General features: G+C 35.6%; 1 protein-coding gene, 1 long non-coding RNA gene and 1 pseudogene across 2 annotated transcripts; 2 read left to right on the top strand and 1 right to left on the bottom strand.

The window, feature by feature from the left end:
* Positions 1 to 8,840: 8,840 nt before the first annotated feature.
* Positions 8,841 to 11,251, top strand: LOC145117722 (uncharacterized). The gene is made up of 3 exons (XR_013712768.1): positions 8,841 to 9,066; positions 10,377 to 10,432; positions 10,506 to 11,251. It is a non-coding gene; the product is annotated as an uncharacterized LOC145117722 (long non-coding RNA).
* A 534-nt stretch (positions 11,252 to 11,785) lies between these two features.
* On the top strand, positions 11,786 to 14,252 carry LIGB (catalytic LigB subunit of aromatic ring-opening dioxygenase family). Its single transcript, XM_079051696.1, has 2 exons — positions 11,786 to 12,649; positions 13,550 to 14,252. Exons 1-2 carry the CDS (start codon positions 12,383 to 12,385, stop codon positions 14,108 to 14,110), a joined length of 828 nt encoding a protein of 275 aa, XP_078907822.1. The 5' UTR covers positions 11,786 to 12,382; the 3' UTR covers positions 14,111 to 14,252.
* Positions 14,253 to 14,630: 378 nt separating this feature from the next.
* LOC145112408 (uncharacterized) lies at positions 14,631 to 16,995 on the bottom strand (annotated as a pseudogene).
* Positions 16,996 to 21,869: the final 4,874 nt, after the last annotated feature.

Genomic DNA, 21,869 nt, shown 5'->3' with positions numbered 1-21,869 from the left:
AGTTCGAAGTGGCGGCTGCAATACTTAGGGTTAGGGTTCTGAAGATGCAACGAGGGGGAAGCGAGAATTGCTACCATAAACCTAACTCCATCATAAACTTCCTTCACTTTTACACAATCGGCCCCTCCTTCACAGACCTTTATCAACTTAAGTCCAAAACTTACTTAACAGCCCCTGCCCTCCGAAAATCCTTACAAATTGAATCCGGAATTTACCACTTAGCCCTTGCTTCCCAAAATCTATTCAACATACGCCCATATGATACCATTTAACCCATAAATTCCGGAATTCATAATATTTTACTCTCAAGGCTGACACCAATAAACTATTATGGATTTAGGGCTTCAATAAAATAATATGAAATATCATTTACATGCTCGGGGTTTAGAGATTATTATTTATTTACTTATTTTATTTAATCTTACTTATTTAAGTCCCAAAATAGGATGTTATCTTCATATTCGCTTGAAGATTTTCATTAGAGACGTGCATTGACCAATAAAGAAAAATTTAATCATGCATATACAAAACTTTAAAACGTCATTAGCATGCTTTTGGTCTTATGAAATGTATTTAAAAGGTTATATGTACTTGTATTTAGTACTTATATACATTTGAAAGCCTATATATTCCTTTAAAAAAATATATTTATATATTAAAAGTGTATTTATTTGTATAAAAATACCCATTTATAAGGTTTATATTGTATAAAAAATTTAATTATATGTATTTGTATATATTACTAAGTATAAATATGTATATATTTCATATTTATATGTATAAGGTATGTATTTATACATATTTATATAGTAAATTACATATAAACGAAACATTGTTTTTATTCTTTAGGTGATTCATCAACCAAAATACAAAAAATAAATAAAAAATAAATAAAAAAAAGTTTTTGGTTTTTGCTTAGTAACTATAAATATTTATTTATTTCATATTTATATGTATACTATAATTTTTATACAAAATAAATATATATTTATAACTATTAAATATAAATAAAAATATTTTTAAATGTACAAAATATGTTTTTAAATATATAAATACGTTTTTATTTATATTTAATAGATACAAATATGTATTTATTTTGTATAAAAACTATCATATACATATAAATATAAATATGAAATAAATACATATTTATACTTAGTAAGCAAACACCATATCTTTTATTTATTTATTTTGTTTTGGTTGATGAATCACCCAAATAATTAATAAAATATTTGGTTTATATGTACTTTACCATATAAATATGTATAAATACATATCGTATACATATAATTTTGAGATAAATACACATTTATGCATAGTAATATGTATAAATACATATAATTATATCTTTTATATAATATAAACCTTATAAATAGATATTTTTTATTTTTATATGTGCACAATATATTTTTATACAAAATATATATGTATTTATACCTACTAAATACAAAAAAAATACATTTTTAATATATAAATACGTTTTTAAAGGCATACATTGGCTTTCAAATGTATATAAATACAAAATAGAAGTAATTATATTTTTAAATACTAAATACAAATAAATATATTTTTAAATCTGTAAAAATATTTTTATACATTTAAAAATGTATTAGGTATATACTATATAATAATAATAATAATAATAATAATAATAATAATAATAATAATAATAACAACGAAAATAATAATGAAAATAATAATAATATTCAAAGTAATTGTTAATCTGAATATTTTTGAAAACTTAAAGGTAAATCCATACATTTTTTATAACTTAAATGTTTTACTAACATCAAGTAACCGGTAGGTGGCCTGGAAACCGGGTAAAATTGTATAAATGAACAAATTAAACAAAATATTCGGCTTTACTGAACCTAAAATACCTTCAAGTCAACATTTTTTTTGAAAACTTAAGGGCTTTTATGTCATCTACCCTTTAAAAAAATGTGGTTTTATGAATTATATTTCAATTTTGAAAAACTCTTTTAAGTTTAAAATCAATTTATTTAAATTTTAATTTATTTTAATGATCTGCAACGTTAGAAAAACAAACAGTTTTTTTTACGGACTAGCGGACGTTTGTTCCACCTCTTCTTTTACAGATATGGTCTGCAGACTGCAACAAATCTTTTTACGCTCATGTTGAGGCTTAATGGATTCAATGAAACAAAGATTAGGTCAAGAGACCAAAAAATGTTTGAAATATGGACTATATTTGCAACAAACTACATTCTGGAAACCAAATGAAAATTTCTATAATTTATTCTAAAAACTAATTTAATATCAAGTTTTATATGAAATTTGATAAGCAATAACGATTCTTTCTCTCAATCAAAAAACTACTTTGACATTACTAGAATTGACAAAAAAAAAAAAAAAAAATTGTTAGTTTCAAAATTTAATATAGTCATTACTTACTTTGTAAGTATTGTTTTAATGTTTTTTGTATTTGTAATTATTATATATATATATTAAAGTTATGAAGGAAAGTAACAGTAAAGTTTTCAACTTCTGACTTTTGCCACTAATGTTTTAACTTCTGGATTCTTACTTCAAATGTGGCATTTTTTGTCAATACCCAGATTTTGTGTCCCCGTTTATGTATTTCATATTTATTTCCCAGATCCTTCCACAACCTTTGTCGGGTTATGTTTCCCGATCCTTCCATCCCTCTCTTCATCCTGGATATTCTCGATTTTGACATTCCACACCTGTCGAGACGAAGCTCACCACCGCCCCACCGCCACATTATCATCTACCGATTAAATCGTCTCTACGGCGATCGTTCGAAAATGGAGTAAGTTCTTCTGATATGGCGCATGTGAAGAAGCACGACATCGACAACGACGTCGATTCCGATGACGTATTTGGCGGTCCTCCGACGCGGACGAGGTACAGTTTTCGTGGTTCCGTCCGTCACACCTCTTCTCCACCGCATTGACTTCTCTTTATTTGTGTGTGTGAAGAACTGAAAATCTGTAGGAATCGTTTTGATTCAGTTTCAGGAGTGTTCTTCTTGGAATCTGTTGAAGGGGAATCTAAAAGGTGTATACGGAGGTTGACTTTGCTTCATAATTCTTGGTTGCAGGTTCACACCTCTTCTCCACCGCCTTGACTTCTCTTTTTTTTGTGTGTGAAGAACTGAAAATCTGTAGGAATCCTTTTGATTCAGTTTCAGGAGTGTTCTTCTTGGAATCTATTGAAGGGGAATCTAAAAGGTGTATACGGAGGTTGACTTTGCTTCATAATTCTTGGTTGCAGGTTTTCGATCAGGGCTTTCTTCTGAGGTATACACTTATTGTAAAATAGAGTCAAAAGGACATCCTCCTCTACAGATTTGTCACACCCCCGAAACCAGACGGCGGAAACGTCCGGGGGCTCGTGTGACTTAAATTGAATACCATCACAATGAATATACATGAATCATAACACAAACATCACCATGCATCAATATATTACAACTGATATTGTTTACATCCAGTACATTGTTTTCAAATATTACACTTCATAACACAAATTGTTTCAAAGTTTTTAACACAAAAATATTCTAACATACTTGGCATTACCCTTCCGCTTATCTGTTACCTGAGAATACAAGTTATTTTGGAAAAACGTCAACATATGGAATGTTGGTGAGTTCATAAGCATAGTTGTAAATAAAATGATTTGTATGGTTTGTAAAACCCAGAAAATCCGATGTTTTCTGAAAAGATTTGTAAATAAAATGATTTGTATGGTTTGTAAAACCCAGAAAATCCGATATTTTCTGAAAAGACATTTGTTTATCAAAGTGTGAAGATCCATAGTTGATGCATGAATGATTTCAAAACATATATATATATATATATATATATATATATATATATATATATATATATATATATATATATATATATGAAAGGTGTTTTGTATTTTAGTTATAGAATTTTCGAGCAAGTAGTATTGATTTCCCCGGAAAACCCGACGTTTTCCAATGTCGAAAGATGTACTAGTTCTTGTATCGTCATATCGAATGAATATCGTCCTAATTTCGTCTACTTTGAATACTCATAAGCCTTAGCGAACGAAGAGAAGAGGAACACTATGTCCTGCTACTATCATAAGTACCTTAGACTGTCGTGGATGCGAAAGACACGATGGTCCAACTCGCATTTGATTACTGTGGCCTTACTAGCTTTTCTAATGGGACACTTTGGCCCACTAGCACATAAATGCTATTGAAAGTCCTTTTATAAAATATTGGGTCATTGAAGGCCCAATAACATATAAGCGTTATCCCTTTGGGCCCAAAGATCATACTGATGGGCTTGCAAGGCCCAACATGCATGATTTGAAACTCATAAGCCCAAAGTTTGTAAGTTTACTCATTGTAGGTATCGCGTATCGTTGGAGTGTTTGATTTAAACGTTGGTTATATTGTATCGATTTGAGACCGAATCGATTCGTGTATCACGATATTTGGAGTCAAACGTGTATTCGTCTTTCGAATTGTCGGTAGTCGTAGTTTTGTATTTTGACTTAATGAAATAGTTGGTCTAAATAGAAGTTTGACCTTTTCATTTCCTTTCTTTTATAAAAATAACAATTTAAGTCCTTTAAATAAAAGAACTTCATTTTTAGTCCTTAAAACAATTTCTTGACACTTTTTGCATCATAAATTTGTTGAAATGATAGTTTTAATCCAAAATTTATTTTGTTAACAGATTCAGCCCTTTCAAAATAGTATTTCTCGGTTAAAACCCCATTTTTCGCAACTTTTACAGTTTTGGCCCAAAATCTAAAAACTTTACATTTTTGATCCTTTTTGGAATTGAAAAGTATTTTTGACCTTTGAAATAGTTTTATTACACTTTTTGTCCCCTGTTTGCAGAAAGTTTCATTTCAGCCCCTTCAAAACATCATTTTCGCAATTATGGGCTTATTGGGCCAAAAAGCCCAAATTTAGCCCATTAAGCTAAAAATTTGCATTTCAAGTCCTTTGAAAATTCTAATATTCAGAAAAATGATTATAGAAACTGTTTTGACCCTTTTGACCCTCAAGAAGCCGTGACTTGACCATGTTTGACCCTAGTTTTGCATATTTGACATTTTAAGCCCAAAATGGGTTTTTATGTTGAAATATGTTCATCAAAATCTTATAAGTTATTATTCTTGACTTGTTTATTGTAGAATAACTTAGATTATGTTTGTTTCCTTTCTCATGTCATAGATCTCGAGTTAACACCCCTTTTGGTTACATATTCATCACAAAAACACATAAAATCACACACATACATGCATAAAATCACACATAGCATACACATACACATAGATCTACACATTTTATTGTATTCTCCCCCATAAAACATATGAAAACCGAAACGAGAGGGGTATGAAGCTCACCTTGAGTTGTGTTTTCGGTTTTTGAAGGATGAGATGAAGAAATTTCGATCCTAGTAAGTCTCCTTGGAAGATCTCGACGTTAGAGGCTTCTAAGGTGCAAGATCACAAGTTTGAATAGATTTAGAAGAGATTTTTGATGAAATGAAGTAGCTAGATCATGGATTTAACATCAACTTACCTTAGATGATGTGTTTGTGGGAAAAATCTCCTTGAAAGCTTCCTAATTCTCGAAAACTTGGTGAAGAGTGGAGAGAGTTTCCTTGAGAGAGTTTGAGTGATTTTGTGTGTGTGTTTGTGGTGTGTTCGGCCGAGAGAAGAAAAGAGAGGAGAGAAGAGACCTTGGATGGGATAGTTGCATGGAAATATGGGAGTATGCATGGATATCCAAGAGATAATGGTGAGGTGGCTACCAAAAGTCAACTCTTCCTTTCTTTTGTGGGCTTGGGCCGAGAATGGAGAGGGGAAAAGAAAAATGATTGGGCCTTGTATGCTTAAGCCCATATCATGACTTATTAGATGATTTTTGGTCCAAAATAAATCAAGGTATAATTTTTATGATTCATTAGGGCTAAATTAAATTGGTTGTGACCCATTAAGGCCCATTAAAGTTAACCTAGTTTATTTTGGGTTCATAAGGCCCAAAAATATTAAGTTTCATGTATATAGGTCCAATTAGAGCCCATTTGAGAGTTCTAGGTTCAAGATAGACAAATTGGAAACTTATTAGTCCATTAGGCCCAATAAGGGAATCCTAATCCAAAATGGACTTAAACCGGGATTTCAAGGGTTTCAAATTCTTTGTTGACCATTTGTAGTGCTAGAATGAAGTATTTGATGAAGTTTTGTTGTTATAGAATAAGCATCATGTATGCTTTCATGTTATTGATTCATAGTTGTTATAAGTGTTGTATTTACAAGGCACCAAAATTCCTAGTTGTGACATCATCCCCCCATTAGAGGGAATTTCGTCCCGAAATTCTTTTGAAAGCTAGATTTGATAATGCGAGAGTAGATGAGGGTACTTCTGCTTCATTTGATCTTCGCGTTCCCATGTGAATTCTGGTCCGCGTCTCGCGTTCCATCGAACTTTCACAATTGGAATGCGGCTCTGCTTGGTACGCTTCACCTCTCTGTCCATGATTTCAACTGGCTCCTCGATGAACAGAAGGTTCTCATTGATTTCTATTTCCTCTAATGGAATGACGAGAGTCTCGTCGGATAAGCACTTCTTCAAGTTGGAAACGTGGAACACAGGGTGTACACTGTTGAGCTCAGCGGGTAGCTGTAGTCTATAAGCCACTGGACCGATTCGGGCAAGAATCTCGAAGGGTCCAATGTATCGAGGGTTCAGTTTGCCCCGCTTCCCAAAACGAATCACTCCTTTCCAAGGAGAGACTTTTAGTAACACCCTATCTCCGACTCTGAATTCCAAGGGCTTTCGTCGTTTATCAGCGTAGCTCTTTTGTTTGTCTCGTGACGATTGCAGTCTCGCCCTGATCTGAATTATCTTCTCGGTCGTCTCGCGTATGATTTTCGGTCCCGTCAAGGCATTGTTTGGCGCTTGCCCTCTCGCTAGCTGGGTGTCTCCTACCTCAGCCCAACGCAACGGTGATCTACATTTACGCCCGTATAATGCTTCGTAAGGAGCAACTTTGATACTCGAGTGATAACTGTTGTTATATGAGAACTCGATCAAAGGCAAGTGGGTATCCCACGATTTTCCAAAGTCTATCACACACGCGCGAAGCATATCCTCTAGCGTTTGAATGGTTCGCTCGCTTTGACCATCCGTCTGTGGGTGGTAGGCAGTACTCATGTCAAGTTGTGTTCCTATAGCTTTCTGAAGCGATTGCCAAAAGCGTGAAGTAAATCTACTATCTCTATCTGAGATGATAGATATCGGTACTCCGTGGAGTCTCACGATTTCTTTGATGTAGATTCTTGTCAGGCGCTCCATCTTGTATGATTCTTTTATTGGTAGGAAATGGGAGGATTTCGTTAATCTATCAACTATTACCCAGATTGTGTCCAAACCATCCGTCGACTTGGGTAGTTTGGTCACAAAATCCATGGTAATCCTTTCCCATTTCCACTCTGGAATTACAGGTTGCTGTAGTAATCCGGAGGGCTTCTGATATTCCACCTTTACCTTAGCACAAGTGAGGCACTTGCTAACGTAAGTGGCAATCTCTGCTTTCATATTAGGCCACCAATAATGTTGCTTCACATCCAAGTACATTTTGTCTGAACCTGGATGGATGGAGTATCGCGTCTTGTGGGCTTCGTTCATGACCACCTCTCTGAATCCCCCAAGTTTAGGGACCCAAATGCGGTTCATGAAGTAATTTGTTCCGTCTTCTCTCACTTCAAAGTTCTTCTCCATTCCACGCAGCGCTTCTCTTGTTTTGTTTTCTGCCTTCATAGCATCGAACTGGGCTGCCCTGATTTGAGAGGTTAGGTGGGATCGAATGGTTATGGAGAGAGTCTTCAAACGACGATTCGAGTATTCTTTCTGACTCAAGGCATCGGCTACCACGTTAGCCTTGCCTGGGTGGTACTTGATCTCGTACTCGTAGTCGTTCAGCAGTTCGACCCATCTTCGTTGCCTCATGTTTAGCTCTTTTTGATTCAAGATGTGCTGGAGACTCTTGTGGTCGGTGAAGATGGTGCACTTGGTACCGTAGAGGTAGTGCCTCCAAATCTTCAGAGCGAAGACCACTGCTCCCAGTTCCAGGTCATGAGTGGTGTAATTTACCTCGTGCGTCTTTAGTTTCCGGGACGCGTAAGCTATCACCTTTCCCCGCTGCATGAGAACGCAGCCTAAACCCTGATTTGACGCATCGCAGTAAACTATAAAGTCTTTTGTTCCTTCGGGTAGCGATAGCACCGGCGCACTGCAGAGTGCCTGCTTCAGGGGTCGGAATGCAGCTTCTTGCTTGTCCGTCCATTCGAAGGGTACGCCCTTTTGCGTAAGCGAGGTAAGTAGTTTTGCGGTTTTGGAGAAGTTTTGAATGAATCTCCTGTAGTAGCCTGCGGGGCCTAGAAATTGGCGAATTTCCGTGGGTGTTGTTGGAATTGCCCATCCTTCGATGGCTTGGATCTTAGAAGGATCCACATGAATTCCTTCCTGACTAACAACGTGTCCCAAAAAGTTCACACTTCGGAGCCAAAACTCGCACTTAGAGAGTTTTGCGTACAACTTTTCGGTTCGCAGGGTTTCCAGGATTTGTCGGAGATGTCGGCCGTGTTCTTCCTTGCTTCGAGAATAGACGAGGATGTCGTCGATGAAAACGATGACGAAGTTATCGAGAAATGGTCGGCAGATTCGATTCATTAGGTCCATGAATGCGGCAGGAGCATTCATTAGACCGAAGGGCATTACGACAAATTCATAATGTTCCGGATATGTGTAACATCATCGATTATCTGTTGTGTGTGATGTTTATAGGAGACCTCCTCTATTGGCACCACCGACGCACCACCGTCAACGACTCACTCGCCCAGTAATCTTTCACCTTTACCACACCTTCTCATTGGGGATTGTGGTGTATGATATTTGTTCTAAAACGCCAATTCAAGACTAATAGTACAAGGGCTTGGATTATAAGATTGCACCCTGCGTTACGATTTTGGCTTCGACAAAACAGAAGGAACACAGTTCATGTGTGTATTAGACATATTTCAAAGGTAAGTCTTATTTCTTTAACCATCATTACCCGTTTTATATATAGGTGGTCCTTCAATTTGAATTGTTTTATCCGCCACAAAATTAGTTGTTTTTTATGCACACTAGGTGTTTGATTAATTGCTTGAGCCAAAATACATATTATTACGCTCCTGTACTAGGTACGGTAGGGTTCATCGTGTTATTTTTGAAAAATAAATAATAATTATGTTTTGAAGATGCTGTATATATTGTTTTTGTCAAATTGATGCCTTCAAGGCTATATTAGTCATTGATTTTTTTTACAATTTTATGTGTATTCCGTATGTATTTTTTTATTTGTTTCTGTACAAATGGATTTGTAAAAATAAGTTTTTAAAAATTCCAAAAAAGAAATTCTCCAAAATTCAAAAAATTTAAAGAATACAAGTGGATTTGTAAAAATAAGTTTCTATTTCGTAAGAAAATATTTGGATTTTTTTCCGAAAATGACGTAATACTTGGAGTAAATTACTAAAAATGGGCCCTAATCTTTCTTATTTTTACCGTGTTCAGTCTAAAATTGAAACATTTTCCGGTTTTGGTCCATGGAATCTTGAAATAAGGAGCAAAACTGAAAAAAAAAAGGTTTGAATCTTGAACTAAACATGTCAGAAAGCATAAGGACTGTTTCTATAGTTTATTCTGATGGATTATGTTTCTTTTTAGACAAAACTTTCTCGATTGGATATCGCGGGTAGAATAATTTGTTAAATGACCAAAATACCATTTAATAAGTATAGGGTTTGTAAGGACAATTTGATTTGGGAGAATGGAATTCAATTCCGTCTTCCATTCCTAGAAATGATGAAATCCCTTCATATATGGATTTTGGCGGATTCTATCAGAATTGACTCAATTCAATTGCGTCAATTGGGCAACCAAGTAATTGGAATACAGGATTCTATTCCATTGTGTTTTTCTCTATTAGATTTATATGGATCTCTGTTGATACGGATGTGTTTTAGCTCATGGATTACAGCTTAGTCCAACGTAATCTAATTGAATGTGTTTTAGCTCATGGATTACCACTTTGGAATATAGGATTCTATTCCATTGTGTTTTTCTCTATTAGATTTATATGGATTTCTGTAGATACGGATGTGTTTTAGCTCATGGATTGCAGCTTAGTCCAACGTAATCTAATTGAATGTGTTTTAGCTCATGGATTACCACTTTGGAATATAGGATTCTATTCCATTGTGTTTTTCTCTGTTAGATTTATATGGATTTCTGTTTATACTTTTATTGCTTTAAAAGCCACTTTATTGATCATCGTTCTTATATAATTCAGGAACTTTGGGCTTTGTTTAACTTCTGTTGTCCAGAGCTTTTGAGAGACAAGAAATGGTAAGATTTCATTTTTTTTCTTTTTCTTCTTATTGTTATGTTATTTACTTATTTATATCTATTTTCTTTTCAGTTTTAAGGAAAAATATGAGTCAACAATCCCTACGTGGAAATGACAAAATGCATCTGATAGAGATAAGCACATTGGTTCAGCTGTTGCACAGGTTATTAGTTATATTTCCCTAAATGACAAAATAGTTCATAAATATTAAGGCAATAACCTTTTGCTATGATTAAAACTATAAAAAAAATAACATTTATCCAAACTTACAAACAGGATTTAAGAAATTGCATTCAACCCTATTTTCTCAGGCGTTTGAAAAGTGAAGTTTTTCGTGATAATGATGCTACAAACACTGCCAAGCTTTCTAAAAAGAATGAGATTATTGATTGGTTAAGATTATCCAAATGTCAGGTGCTTACATTAACTGTTTTTATATTCTTTATTTTATAAAAACTCAACTTACATTCTTTTTATCTTTTTTAATTTACAGAGACAACTATACGAAGGCTTTTTGAACAGTGAGATTGTTCTTTCAGCCTTTGATGGTTCACCTTTACCTGCTCTCACGGTATTGTACTCTTTTATGAGAAGGGTATTTCTGTCTTTTGCACATAAGAGAGATCAACAATGCAATTTTTTTGTTCTATTAACATCAGTCTTAGTTTTTGGTGGACTTTTCCTTTAGTGAAAGTTAATGTTTATGATTTACATTTAATAGATATTGAAAAAATATGTGATCATCCAGTTGTATTAACAAAAAGAGTTGCTGAAGATCTTCTAGAAGGAATGGAAACAGGGCTAAATGAGGAAGATCAAGGAATTGCTGAAAAATTAGCAATGCATATAGCCAGATACTGCAGAGAAATATGACATTGGGGGAACTCATGACAAGCTTTCTTGCAAGATCTTCTTAATTATGTCTTTACTGGTTAGAATATTACATATTACATACATACCCTTAGACCCTTATTATTTTTTTTGTTATATTTTAATACCATCTGGATAAATAATGTTTAAAAGATATGAGAAAATCAACCTAAACTTTTTTTTTAATCATCCATTACAGGAAAAACTGATTCCAGAAGGTCATAAAGTTCTTATCTTTTCCCAGACACGCAAAATGGTTAATCTTATTCAGGTTTAGATTTTTTCCAAAGGTTTCCTGAAATTTATATTCAACCTGCACAAGAAATGGGTTTTACGTTTTTGCTATATTTTTCATTACAGCATCTACCTATTATAACTCTTATATATATCTACTTACTGATTCCAGAAGGTCATAAAGTTCTTTTTCATTGCAGCATCTACCTATTCTAACTCTTATATATATATATACCAGTTTGTTATCGCAGCAGATGCAGTGTCCGATGGTGAAGGTAAGGTGACAGATTGTGTGAAGTGAACCAGATTTGAAGGCAATAAAGAAGAAGAGCTAAAGATGCTGTGGAGTTTACATATGAAAATCATGCTCCTCAAGAACCCAACTGCTAGAAAATGTGTTTGCTACCACCTCTAGAAATCGAATTTCAGTCTGATTTAGCGTGTTCTTCTGTGTCTACTACTGGGGCATACATACACATACAAAGGAGACGGACCCCTATAACGGATCCTCTTCCGATCCTCTTGGCTCTTACAAAAAAAAAGGTTTTGGTGGTGTTGATGGTATAAATGAAACATCTAACACCCGGAACGCGGGGCCACTTTACTAGTTCACATTATCTTAGGAGTCGACGGGGACACAGTTTTCAATTTGACATCCTTCATGTGTTAGATTAAGTTATTAAATCACAAATCGTGTTGACGTTGTTGTTGTGCTCACGTAAGCAATGATCAGAAGGGTCGGTGGGGGTTTTGGTTAGGTGGAAGACACGCCAATCTCTATATAATCACATCCATATCCAACTGATTCCTTCATCGATTCCATTTCTTCACCTCTGATAATCAAGATGATGACGACGATGAACGGCATGAAGATTCAAGACACGTTTTACATATCCCATGGATCCCCTACTTTGTCAATCGATGAAACTATGCCGGCGAGGCATTTTCTTCAATCATTTCAGCAAAAAGTGTATCCTGCTAATGCTCCTCGACCTTCTTCTATCCTTGTAATCTCCGGTCACTGGGAGACTACGTATCCAACGGTCAACGTCGTCGATGGCCCTTCTGACACCATCTACGATTTCTATGGTTTTCCCAAAAAAATGTATCAGGTACGCAATTCTTTCTTCCTTTTTTCTTATCGATTTTATTTATTAATACCTAAATTTCGTTGAAATCACGAATCATCCCAAATCTGTTGTTAGTCTGTTTTTTTATGAAATGATGGATCTGATTTCAATGATTATTTGGTTAAATATAGTTAAGATTTACGAATTGCCTTTCTTGCCAGATGAAAAATTAAACCAGATGGAATCTAATTATAGCAATTAGAAATTAGTAATGATTAGTTCTACTGTTCTAGGTCTTCAGATAAACCGACTATGATTTAGATTCTTTGATTATGCGACTGAATATATGATTTTTAAGTCTTAATAATCTCTTAAAAATTTATAGATCTAAACACAAAACACCCATTGCGTGTTGGGGTGAATTTAGATTCTTTGATTATATATGATTCTTTGTCATAATTATCTCTTTAAAAATATAGATCTAAACACCCCTTGCTTGTTAGAGTGAATTTAGATTCTTTAATTATGCCACATATTTTTACATTTATTTATATATTATAGCATCCTACCTCCTTTTTACTTGTGTATGTAGTATATTATTCAGTGTAGCTGAATTCAAAAGATAGCAACATAGTTTCGTATATTTGTTTACTTTAATATCCTATTTCCTTTCTTTCTATTACAACATTGTACTTGTTATTTTTTCTTATTAAAGCATAATTGTGTAATTCAAAATTTGTTGGCCAATTACCGTATTATATTTTGAAAAATATGTCTAGTTGTAGCAATGAAAATTGCATTGCATATGGATACATTCGGTCTTTCTAAAGTACAATGTTTAAGTATAAAGAAATAAAAGTAGTATTATGCTATAATAAAAAAAATTAATGAAAGTACATTGCTATTTTTACTTGCATTTAACTCTGTTTCTTTAAAAACCAGCTCAAGTACCCCGCACCCGGAGCTCCAAAACTCGCCAACCGGGTCAAAGAACTCCTTATGTCATCCGGTTTCAAACGGGTCGACCAAGAAAAAAAACGTGGGCTAGACCACGGTGCGTGGGTCCCACTAATGCTAATGTACCCAGAAGCTGACATCCCTGTATGCCAACTCTCGGTCCAAACAAACCAAGATGCCACATACCATTACAACATGGGTAAAGCCTTAGCACCCCTAAAAGACGAAGGAGTGCTAATAGTGGGCTCAGGTGCAACCACTCACAACCTCAAAATGCTACGCAACACCCCCACAGTGCAACCCTGGGCCCACGAGTTTGACATGTGGCTCAAGGAAGCTTTGATTGAAGGAAGATATGAAGATGTTAACGAGTATAAAGAAAAGGCCCCACATGCCACGGTGGCACACCCGTGGCCCGACCATTTTTACCCGTTGCATGTGGCCATTGGGGCCGGGGGTGCGGATTCTAAAGCTGAACTTATTCATCATAGTTGGGGCTTGTCATCACTTTCGTATGCATCGTATAAATTCACAAGCCGGGTGTGACTTGTCTATTTGTTTGTGGATTACTAGGTTGTGTGAATAGGATGTTGTACTTTATTTGGCTTTATATATGTAAAGTATTTTTACACGCGACATTGTAGTCTTTACTTGTTTAAGCATAAAAATTCATATGTTTTCTTTGTAATTTTATATGTTATCGATAAGATATAACTTGATTGATTTGTTTTAGTATAATGATTGATATTGCTCACAAAGCTACCAGCAATGATAAATTACATAAGTTTTATCATGGAGCGCATACCTTTTATTATGATTTTCATAGATATATGCAAAGAAATATATTTTAACGAATTTTCTAAATTTATAAGAATAGATCATTACAAGGGAAAGTAGACAGACCAGTTAATAAGTCGTGATGTGTTCACAAAGAAATATTGCTGTTTTCTATAACTCTTGCGTTCTTACCATTGTCAACTCATTAATTATTCCTTCTAAAAAGAACTTTAATTTTGTAAAAATATACTTACAATGACACATATAGTTAAAGGTTATTGAGTATGACTCAAATTCCATCACATTCTATTTCTTCTTCTTTTTTCAGATTACTGTTGATAGTAAAGTTTAATATGTACCAAATATAGAGAATGCCAACCATCTCTATTATCATTAGATAACAAGTGGTTTCTCTGTAATAAGAGTATCCATCAAATTTAATGACCCATTCTTGAGTAATCATATCGTATTTGGTAGAAATTGAAGCTTTAGCCTTTAGTTGAAGAAAAATAAAAAAGATATATTCACGTTAATTTGATCTACATTTTACTTTTGTTGAAAAAATCTCAGCTTGAATTTTCAGTAAAAGTCAAATTTTCAAGAGAGAATATAGATTGGATGATAGAGAAAATATAGACAAAACTGTAAATTTGGTCCCTGTGGTATTCAAAAAACTTTGGATAGGGTCAAAAAGTTTTCAACTTGCATGGAAGGTCCAAAACCAAAGTTTTTCTGGGTTTTTGGTCCAAAAAAACTTAAAAAGACGGTTATACCCTTTTGATTTCTTTTTCCCTTTTTCTATAAGTATTTTTAATGTTATTTTGACTTTAAAAAAAAACAAAAAAAAAAAAAGAATTTTCCACCCCCACCCCCACCCACCGTACTCTCTCTCTCTCTCTCTCTCTCTCTCTCTCTCTTTGACTCTTTCTCTCTCATCTGCTTGATCTCCTCAAGACTGGAGTCTAATGAAGAATCCTCATAATACCCTTTTTCCTTATCATAATGCCCACCAAATTCCTTGTAAGAATCACTCAAGTTGTTATGATGTTGATCATATACACCAACAGTACTACGATACTCATAATGGCAGCTCCCATCGGAATTAGAACTGCAACTAGCTTGATCACCTCCAAAGAAGACAAGGGTAGAACTTTCTTTTACCTCCTGCTGGTAAGTCTCCGTGGAAACCAAACCGAGAAATCCATGACCTTGTGATTGGAGAACTGGATGTTGACGATTAGCAGTATTAATTCTAGGGCTAGATGGGATAGATAAGGTTTGGTCATGGTAGCTAGAAGTATTTATACTGTATAAATATGATGGAGACGATGATATTGATGATGATAATGGAGCATTAACATTGATATTACTATTTTGAAAAATCGATTGCGATGGGTAGCTGTAGTTTGTTGAAGAACTGAAACATTGAAGATGTTGAAGAGGTTTTCTAAGTTCGGGTAGGGTGATTAAGTTGTTCATCATCTTCTTCTTCAGCTTTGTGTTTCAGTAGTTCTTGATATCATTGTCTGTTCTTCCTGGTATCTGTGCTGTCATTATTGACCACCTGCATATTAAGTTATTCAAACTTCTAGATTTCTGCATATATATTCACATCTGAGAGATCTTGACAAAAATCTCCATTTTTGCGTGCTAAATACCACAAAATCGCCCTTAATACAAAATCTTGAAAGAGAAAGTATACCTGCTACCAATCCTAGCAAAGAGGACACATATAACTTTATCTTCATCATCAGAAAATTCGCCATGTTTAATGTTTGGTCTCAGATAGTTCAACCAGAGAGAGAGAGAGAGAGAGAGAGAGAGAGAGAGAGAGAGAGAGTACGGTGGGCTAGGGGTGGAAAATTCTTTTTTTTCTTTTTTTTAAGTGAAAATATCATTAAAATACTTATAGAAAAAGGGAAAAAGAAATCAAAAGGGTATAACCGTCTTTTTAAGTTTTTTTGGACCAAAAACCCAGAAAAACCTTGATTTTGGACATTCCATGCAAGTTGAAAACTTTTTGGACCTTATCCAAAGTTTTTTGAATACCACATGGACCAAATTTGCAGTTTTGTCGAAAATATATCTGAACTAATTATCCTCTAGGATTTCTTCAAATTTCTTGATAGATCTGAACCGATCTAGGACTTTTAATTGGACTTTGGAACATTAGATCTTGGATTGAGCCTTTAAACTTCATATCTATTGGATCTTGCAATATCTTAACAGGAAATCACTTGAGAAACGATCAAAAACTTACAACTTCTAATCATCGAGAGAATATTCATGAAAATATGTAGACAAAACTTCATAAATGGTCCTTATGGTATCCCCAAATATGAAGTTTAGTCCCTAAGTTTAAAAAAATCTCACAACCTATGGTTTCAAAACTTTTGATGTTTGGTCCTTATTGCTCACACCTTCATCTTTTATCTGTTAACTGAAGGGCAATTTCGTTATTTTTCTACCACAGGGACCGTTTATGAAATAAACGAAGAAAAAAAATATAATTATTTAAGAGTAAATTACAGTTTTGGTCCCTATGGTTTGGTCCGATTCGCACTTTCAGTCTAACCTTTGAAATTTTGACAAGATGCATCATTGTGGTTTAAAGAAATTGCATTGTACATCCTTAGTCCATTTAAAAAGACCATTTTACCCTTACTTTTATATTTTTGTTTTTCTTATATATATATATATATATATATATATATATATATATATATATATATATATATATATATATATATATATATATATATATATATATATGGGATTGAGGAAGGTTGTCGAGTGTGATGTAAGACTACGACTAGTCCGGTAACATTCAACTAGAACGAAGTGGACTATCTTATGTTCGTATGTTGGTCGGTTATGTCATTCCAGGAGGGCTGTTGGGGTTGTGTTGGCAAACAGACTAGGATAGCTTTTGTCGGTAGTCAGAGAAAATCCATTACCGACCCGGTACTTACCAGATCGGCGATACAAACATCACAACCTGTCACAAACAAATCTAAATTCAAATACATCATACACAAGTATCAGAACCACATCCTAGGAAACATGCAAAAGAGATGGTACGGAAAAATAAAATAATAAGGAAATGAAAAGAGACGTGTCTGCCCATAAATCGGATAATAGATGAGGGATCGGGCAGGACTATAAACCTTTCTAACAACGATCGGTCTATAAATACCCTAGAGTAACGGTGTCTAGGGGGAGATCAAGGTAAGGCAAAAAACACTGTCTATAGCATTAAGGAAACATTAAAAATTGCAATCTAACTTAGGCATCAGAGAGTTATTCTGGGGTCCAACCCTCGGCATGGCTGTCCGACCTAACACTTGTTTATCTTATGTTGAGCGGACTCCCGGATGCTTATTAGACTAAGACCTTTAGGTGATAAAGCTAAACATACGCCTGGAGTTTGCCGTAATAACAGTCGTATGAGAGGCTATCAACTACATCAATTGGTTAGAAATCTGGTACTTCAGTTAATTGGTAGGTAGTACGAGGCAAGGGAGATCTCGGTTAGATCGAAATGTGAATGTTGATTAGCAGGATGAGACTTAGATGTTGGTATGACACCAATAACTGAGACTCGTGTTGGGAGTCACCCTTATCTTCAAGTAAAGGGTTCAACAGCAATGAAAGGTCAGGGATTCTGTCTTTCCAGACTTCCAGTTGTCAACAACATAATCCAGGAACAGAAGGGCTTCGTTTGGTTCGGGTTGTGAATTAGAGTCTTTATGGATATGCGATGAGATGGTTCTGTCTGTTGGTAAGTCATACACTATTTAGGGTTTCCATCTTTCAGGCAGGGTAGTTGGAATCCTCCTTAGTTGGTCAAAGGAGGAGTGTCGCCACGTGACCATTTGAGTGGTCACAACGTGACAAGGGTAAATTAATATGAGAAATGTGTTTCGGGACCAATCTCACGACGTGAGAACTGGTGCAGCCCAAGCCTATTATCTTTTAGGATTTCCTTCATATTTAAGCCCATATAAGTCATTTTTAGGGTTTATTACCAGCCTCCAACACCTTTTTTCCTCAGAAAAATCCTAGTCCTAATTTTCTTGGTGATTCTTGGCCTTTTGGAGCATTTGTTGGCTTGAAGAAGAAGAGAAGAAGGAGAAGAAGGTGCTCTATTGGTGGAACTTGCAAGGAAACAACATCATTATCATCATTTCATATTGTTTTTGGACCTTTGTAAGTGTCAAAGGCTCAAACTTTATTGCTTAAAGTGGTTAGATCTAAGTTGTTGTACCATGTTTTTCATGTTTAAGCAAGTTTGAATGGAAGGAACACATAAAGTTAGCAACTTTATGCTTTCTATGGGTCCCTTGAGTATGATATTGTTTAGATCTAGAAGTTGGTTGATTGTTGGACCCATGCATAAGGATTTTGGTTTAATCTCTTCATTTTTTACCTAGAAATAGATGGAGGACATGCATGAGGTGTAACATCCATAAAAATCATGTCAATTTAAAACTTTTTAAAACATTTAAAAACCAATAATTATTACAAAATTGTTTCAAAATAGTTTCATGTCAGAGTATCCCAGAATCAAATCATAAAAATATAAGGAGGTGCACGATCATGCCTTCACCTTCCCGCGATCATCAGAAGTACCTGAAATAAAATCAACAACTGTAAGCCCGAGTGAGTTCCCCCAAAATACCAACGCCATACAAACCATAACAATATCATACAAACAACATGCATAATGAACCATCAGCCTGACTGGACCGCCTCGCAGGGCCATCAGTCTATCTGGACCGCTCTCCGAGCCATCGGCACGTCTGGACCGCCTCTCAGGGCCTTCAGCCTATCCGGACCACTCGCCGGGCCTTCGGCCTGACTAGTGCGCCCTTACCGGGTCTGCAGTCTATTCGGGCCGCCCTGGGTATGTTGGCACAAAGCACAAAGCACAAAGCAGGACCGCCTTAACCCAACCCCCAATCAAACAATCATGTGCACATAAATATCATACGCTAGCTAACATGTACAGATAGCCATACAGATCTAACAAATCACTATTCATAACATCATCCTATATACCAGGATACCGATCTAACAGATCACTAACATAACAACCATCCTATAACCAGGATACAGATCTAACAGATCACTAACATAGCAACCATCTGATAACCAGGATACAGATCTAACAGATCACTAACATAGCAAACATCCTATAACCAAGATACAAATCATAAAGGGCCGGCCTTGGTGCCTTAGACCCTGTTGATATAGTGAGAAGAACTCACCTCACAATGTTGATCGGAACTGAAGTATCAAACTCCCGAAACACGGCTCCAAACACCAACACCTACATCCACAAATGATCCGCTTCCATAAATTCCCAAATTACTAAAATACCCCCCAGAAGTCAAACTCGTCAACCCTTGGTCAAACTCAAAGTCAATGGTCAAGGTCAACAGTCCATGTTGACCCAACTCGTCGAGTGCATCTAGCAACTCGTTGAGTTCCTTCAGAACTCAGAAACCAAAAACTCGAGTCAACTCACCGAGTTTCCAACCAGCTCGTCGAGTTCATGTAGTGTCCAAAAGATGGGAAAACCCTAACCAACTCGTTGAGTTATAACCCTAAGCCGAGTTCATGCAGAATTCAGAAAGCAGGAAACCCTCATTCAACTCGTCGAGTTGACTATGTAACTCGTCGAGTTCCTTCAGTCCATTTCTCATTCAGATGCTTTTAAGTGAAACCAAAGCTCCAAACTGTAGATCTAGGCTCCTAGGGTGTAGTTATCACGTAAAGTTGTTAACTTTAAGTGCATGCAAGGCTTCGAGAAGCTAAAACACTTATAACTAGCCTTAGAAGAAGGTTTTGGACATGGAAGAGGGCCAAAGCTTCATACAGCTTGAGACTTTATGTCCATAAGGGCCTAGAGGAGTCCAGATCTGAAACCATGCCCTTGTCACAAGATCAAATCCGGAGGTGACTCCTTTTTGCACCAAAATGTCCATATACTAACATAAGAAGAGATCTAAGAAATGAAAGGCCAAGGTAAGGACTTTTTACCTTCAACTAGATGCCAACACGATGTAGATACTGGATCTATAAGCTTCTTCTCGTTCCAAGCCTCTAAATCTTCAAGCCTCTTCAAGGAATGCACCAAATACACACTTTAGTCTCACACACACTCAAAATAGGGTTAGATCTATTAGGGTTTGCTTCTGGCCGTCAAAAGGTGGTAAGGAGGCTAGAGGAAAGGACTTAAGGTCCTTTAAAAAGGGTGCAAACCCTAAAAATTACGGTTTCCATGCATAGCCTCTACTCGTCGAGTTGGGGTCCTCCAACTCGTCGAGTAGGTCTAAAATATAATATATAAAGCTTTAAAATTTATACCTAGGAGTCGAGATGTTACATGAGGCATACATGTCCATAAAATAATCATTTTTATGGACCTTTGGCTTCTGAAAAAGTTAGAGTGAAAGAATTGATGGATTAAGGACTTAAATCCTTGAATTTTGGATTCAGAGTGTCGTCATCGTGTGAGACATAAGGTCTCATGATGTGAGAATGAAAGAACCCGTTTTCTGCTGAGCTTTTTGGGGCTTACGAGGTGACAACATGATGTTCACATTGTGAGGTCAGCTCAAATGATTTTTCCATGACTGAGTGGGCTGAGTTGGGGCGAGTCGAGTTGGTGTAACGCCCTAAATTTTCAAATACATTTTTCGCTTTTTATCCACACGAAACACAGTCTATGTCACAACTGGCATTTTAGCCAGGAAATTCTGTGATCATGTAAATGTCATCTATAATAATATTTGTAACTCTAACTTGATATCATACATTATGTTCATTCTACGACAACAAACTTAGTCAGGATCCACAATTGTAGTTTAAAACTCTATGCAAAACATTTCAGAAAGCCAATTGGGAGTTGAAAACCCTAAAAATCCAGGTTCAAGTTCTTTAATGGACTAGGATTTTCTTATTGGGCCTAATGGACCAATAAGCATTCAATTCGACTATATTGGGCTTAGAAACCCTATCTGGATTCTAAATGGACCCAATTCATAAATCTATAACATTTTGGACCATATGGGCCTAGAATGATTCATTCTAACCCTAATGGGCCTTAATGGGCCGTAAACTGCATTTCTTTTATTGAAATGGGTCGTGAACCATCCTAAGGGCCCAATGGGCCGAAAAATAATATTGAGCCCATGAAATTCGAACAAAGCCAAGGATTTGATCCCAAAGCCATTTCATCTTCATTCATTGAGCCCATTCTCGGCCCAATGAGTATAAAAAAAATGAAATTAAGAGGTTTAATGAGCATTAGACACATCCTTATTGCATGGTGGATTTCCATGCAACATCACTTCACTCTCTCTCTCTCTCTTCTCCCCCTTCTTCTTCTCGGCCGAAACACCCTCACACCACCTCAATTCTTTCAAAAATCTTTCAAGGAACTCTCTCTAAAAAACCTCCTTTCTTCTCCAAATTTTCGAAGATCTAGAGTTGTTTCAAGGAGATTTCCACCAAAAATCAT

The sequence above is a fragment of the Lactuca virosa genome, chromosome 5 (genome assembly GCF_052849685.1).
Source record: "Lactuca virosa cultivar CGN04683 chromosome 5, Lactuca_virosa_CGN04683_v6, whole genome shotgun sequence".
Taxonomy (NCBI): Eukaryota; Viridiplantae; Streptophyta; class Magnoliopsida; order Asterales; family Asteraceae; genus Lactuca; species Lactuca virosa.
Note: the sequence above shows the minus strand (reverse complement) of the source record. Positions and strands in the feature narration are given on the sequence as shown.

Excerpts from the sequence above, each read along its gene's own strand:
- LIGB (XM_079051696.1), top strand. The coding sequence starts at position 12,383 with ATGATGACGACGATGAACGGCATGAAGATTCAAGACACGTTTTACATA. Across the intron at positions 12,650-13,549 it reads TTCCCAAAAAAATGTATCAG|CTCAAGTACCCCGCACCCGG; the intron begins GTACGCAATTCT and ends TTTAAAAACCAG.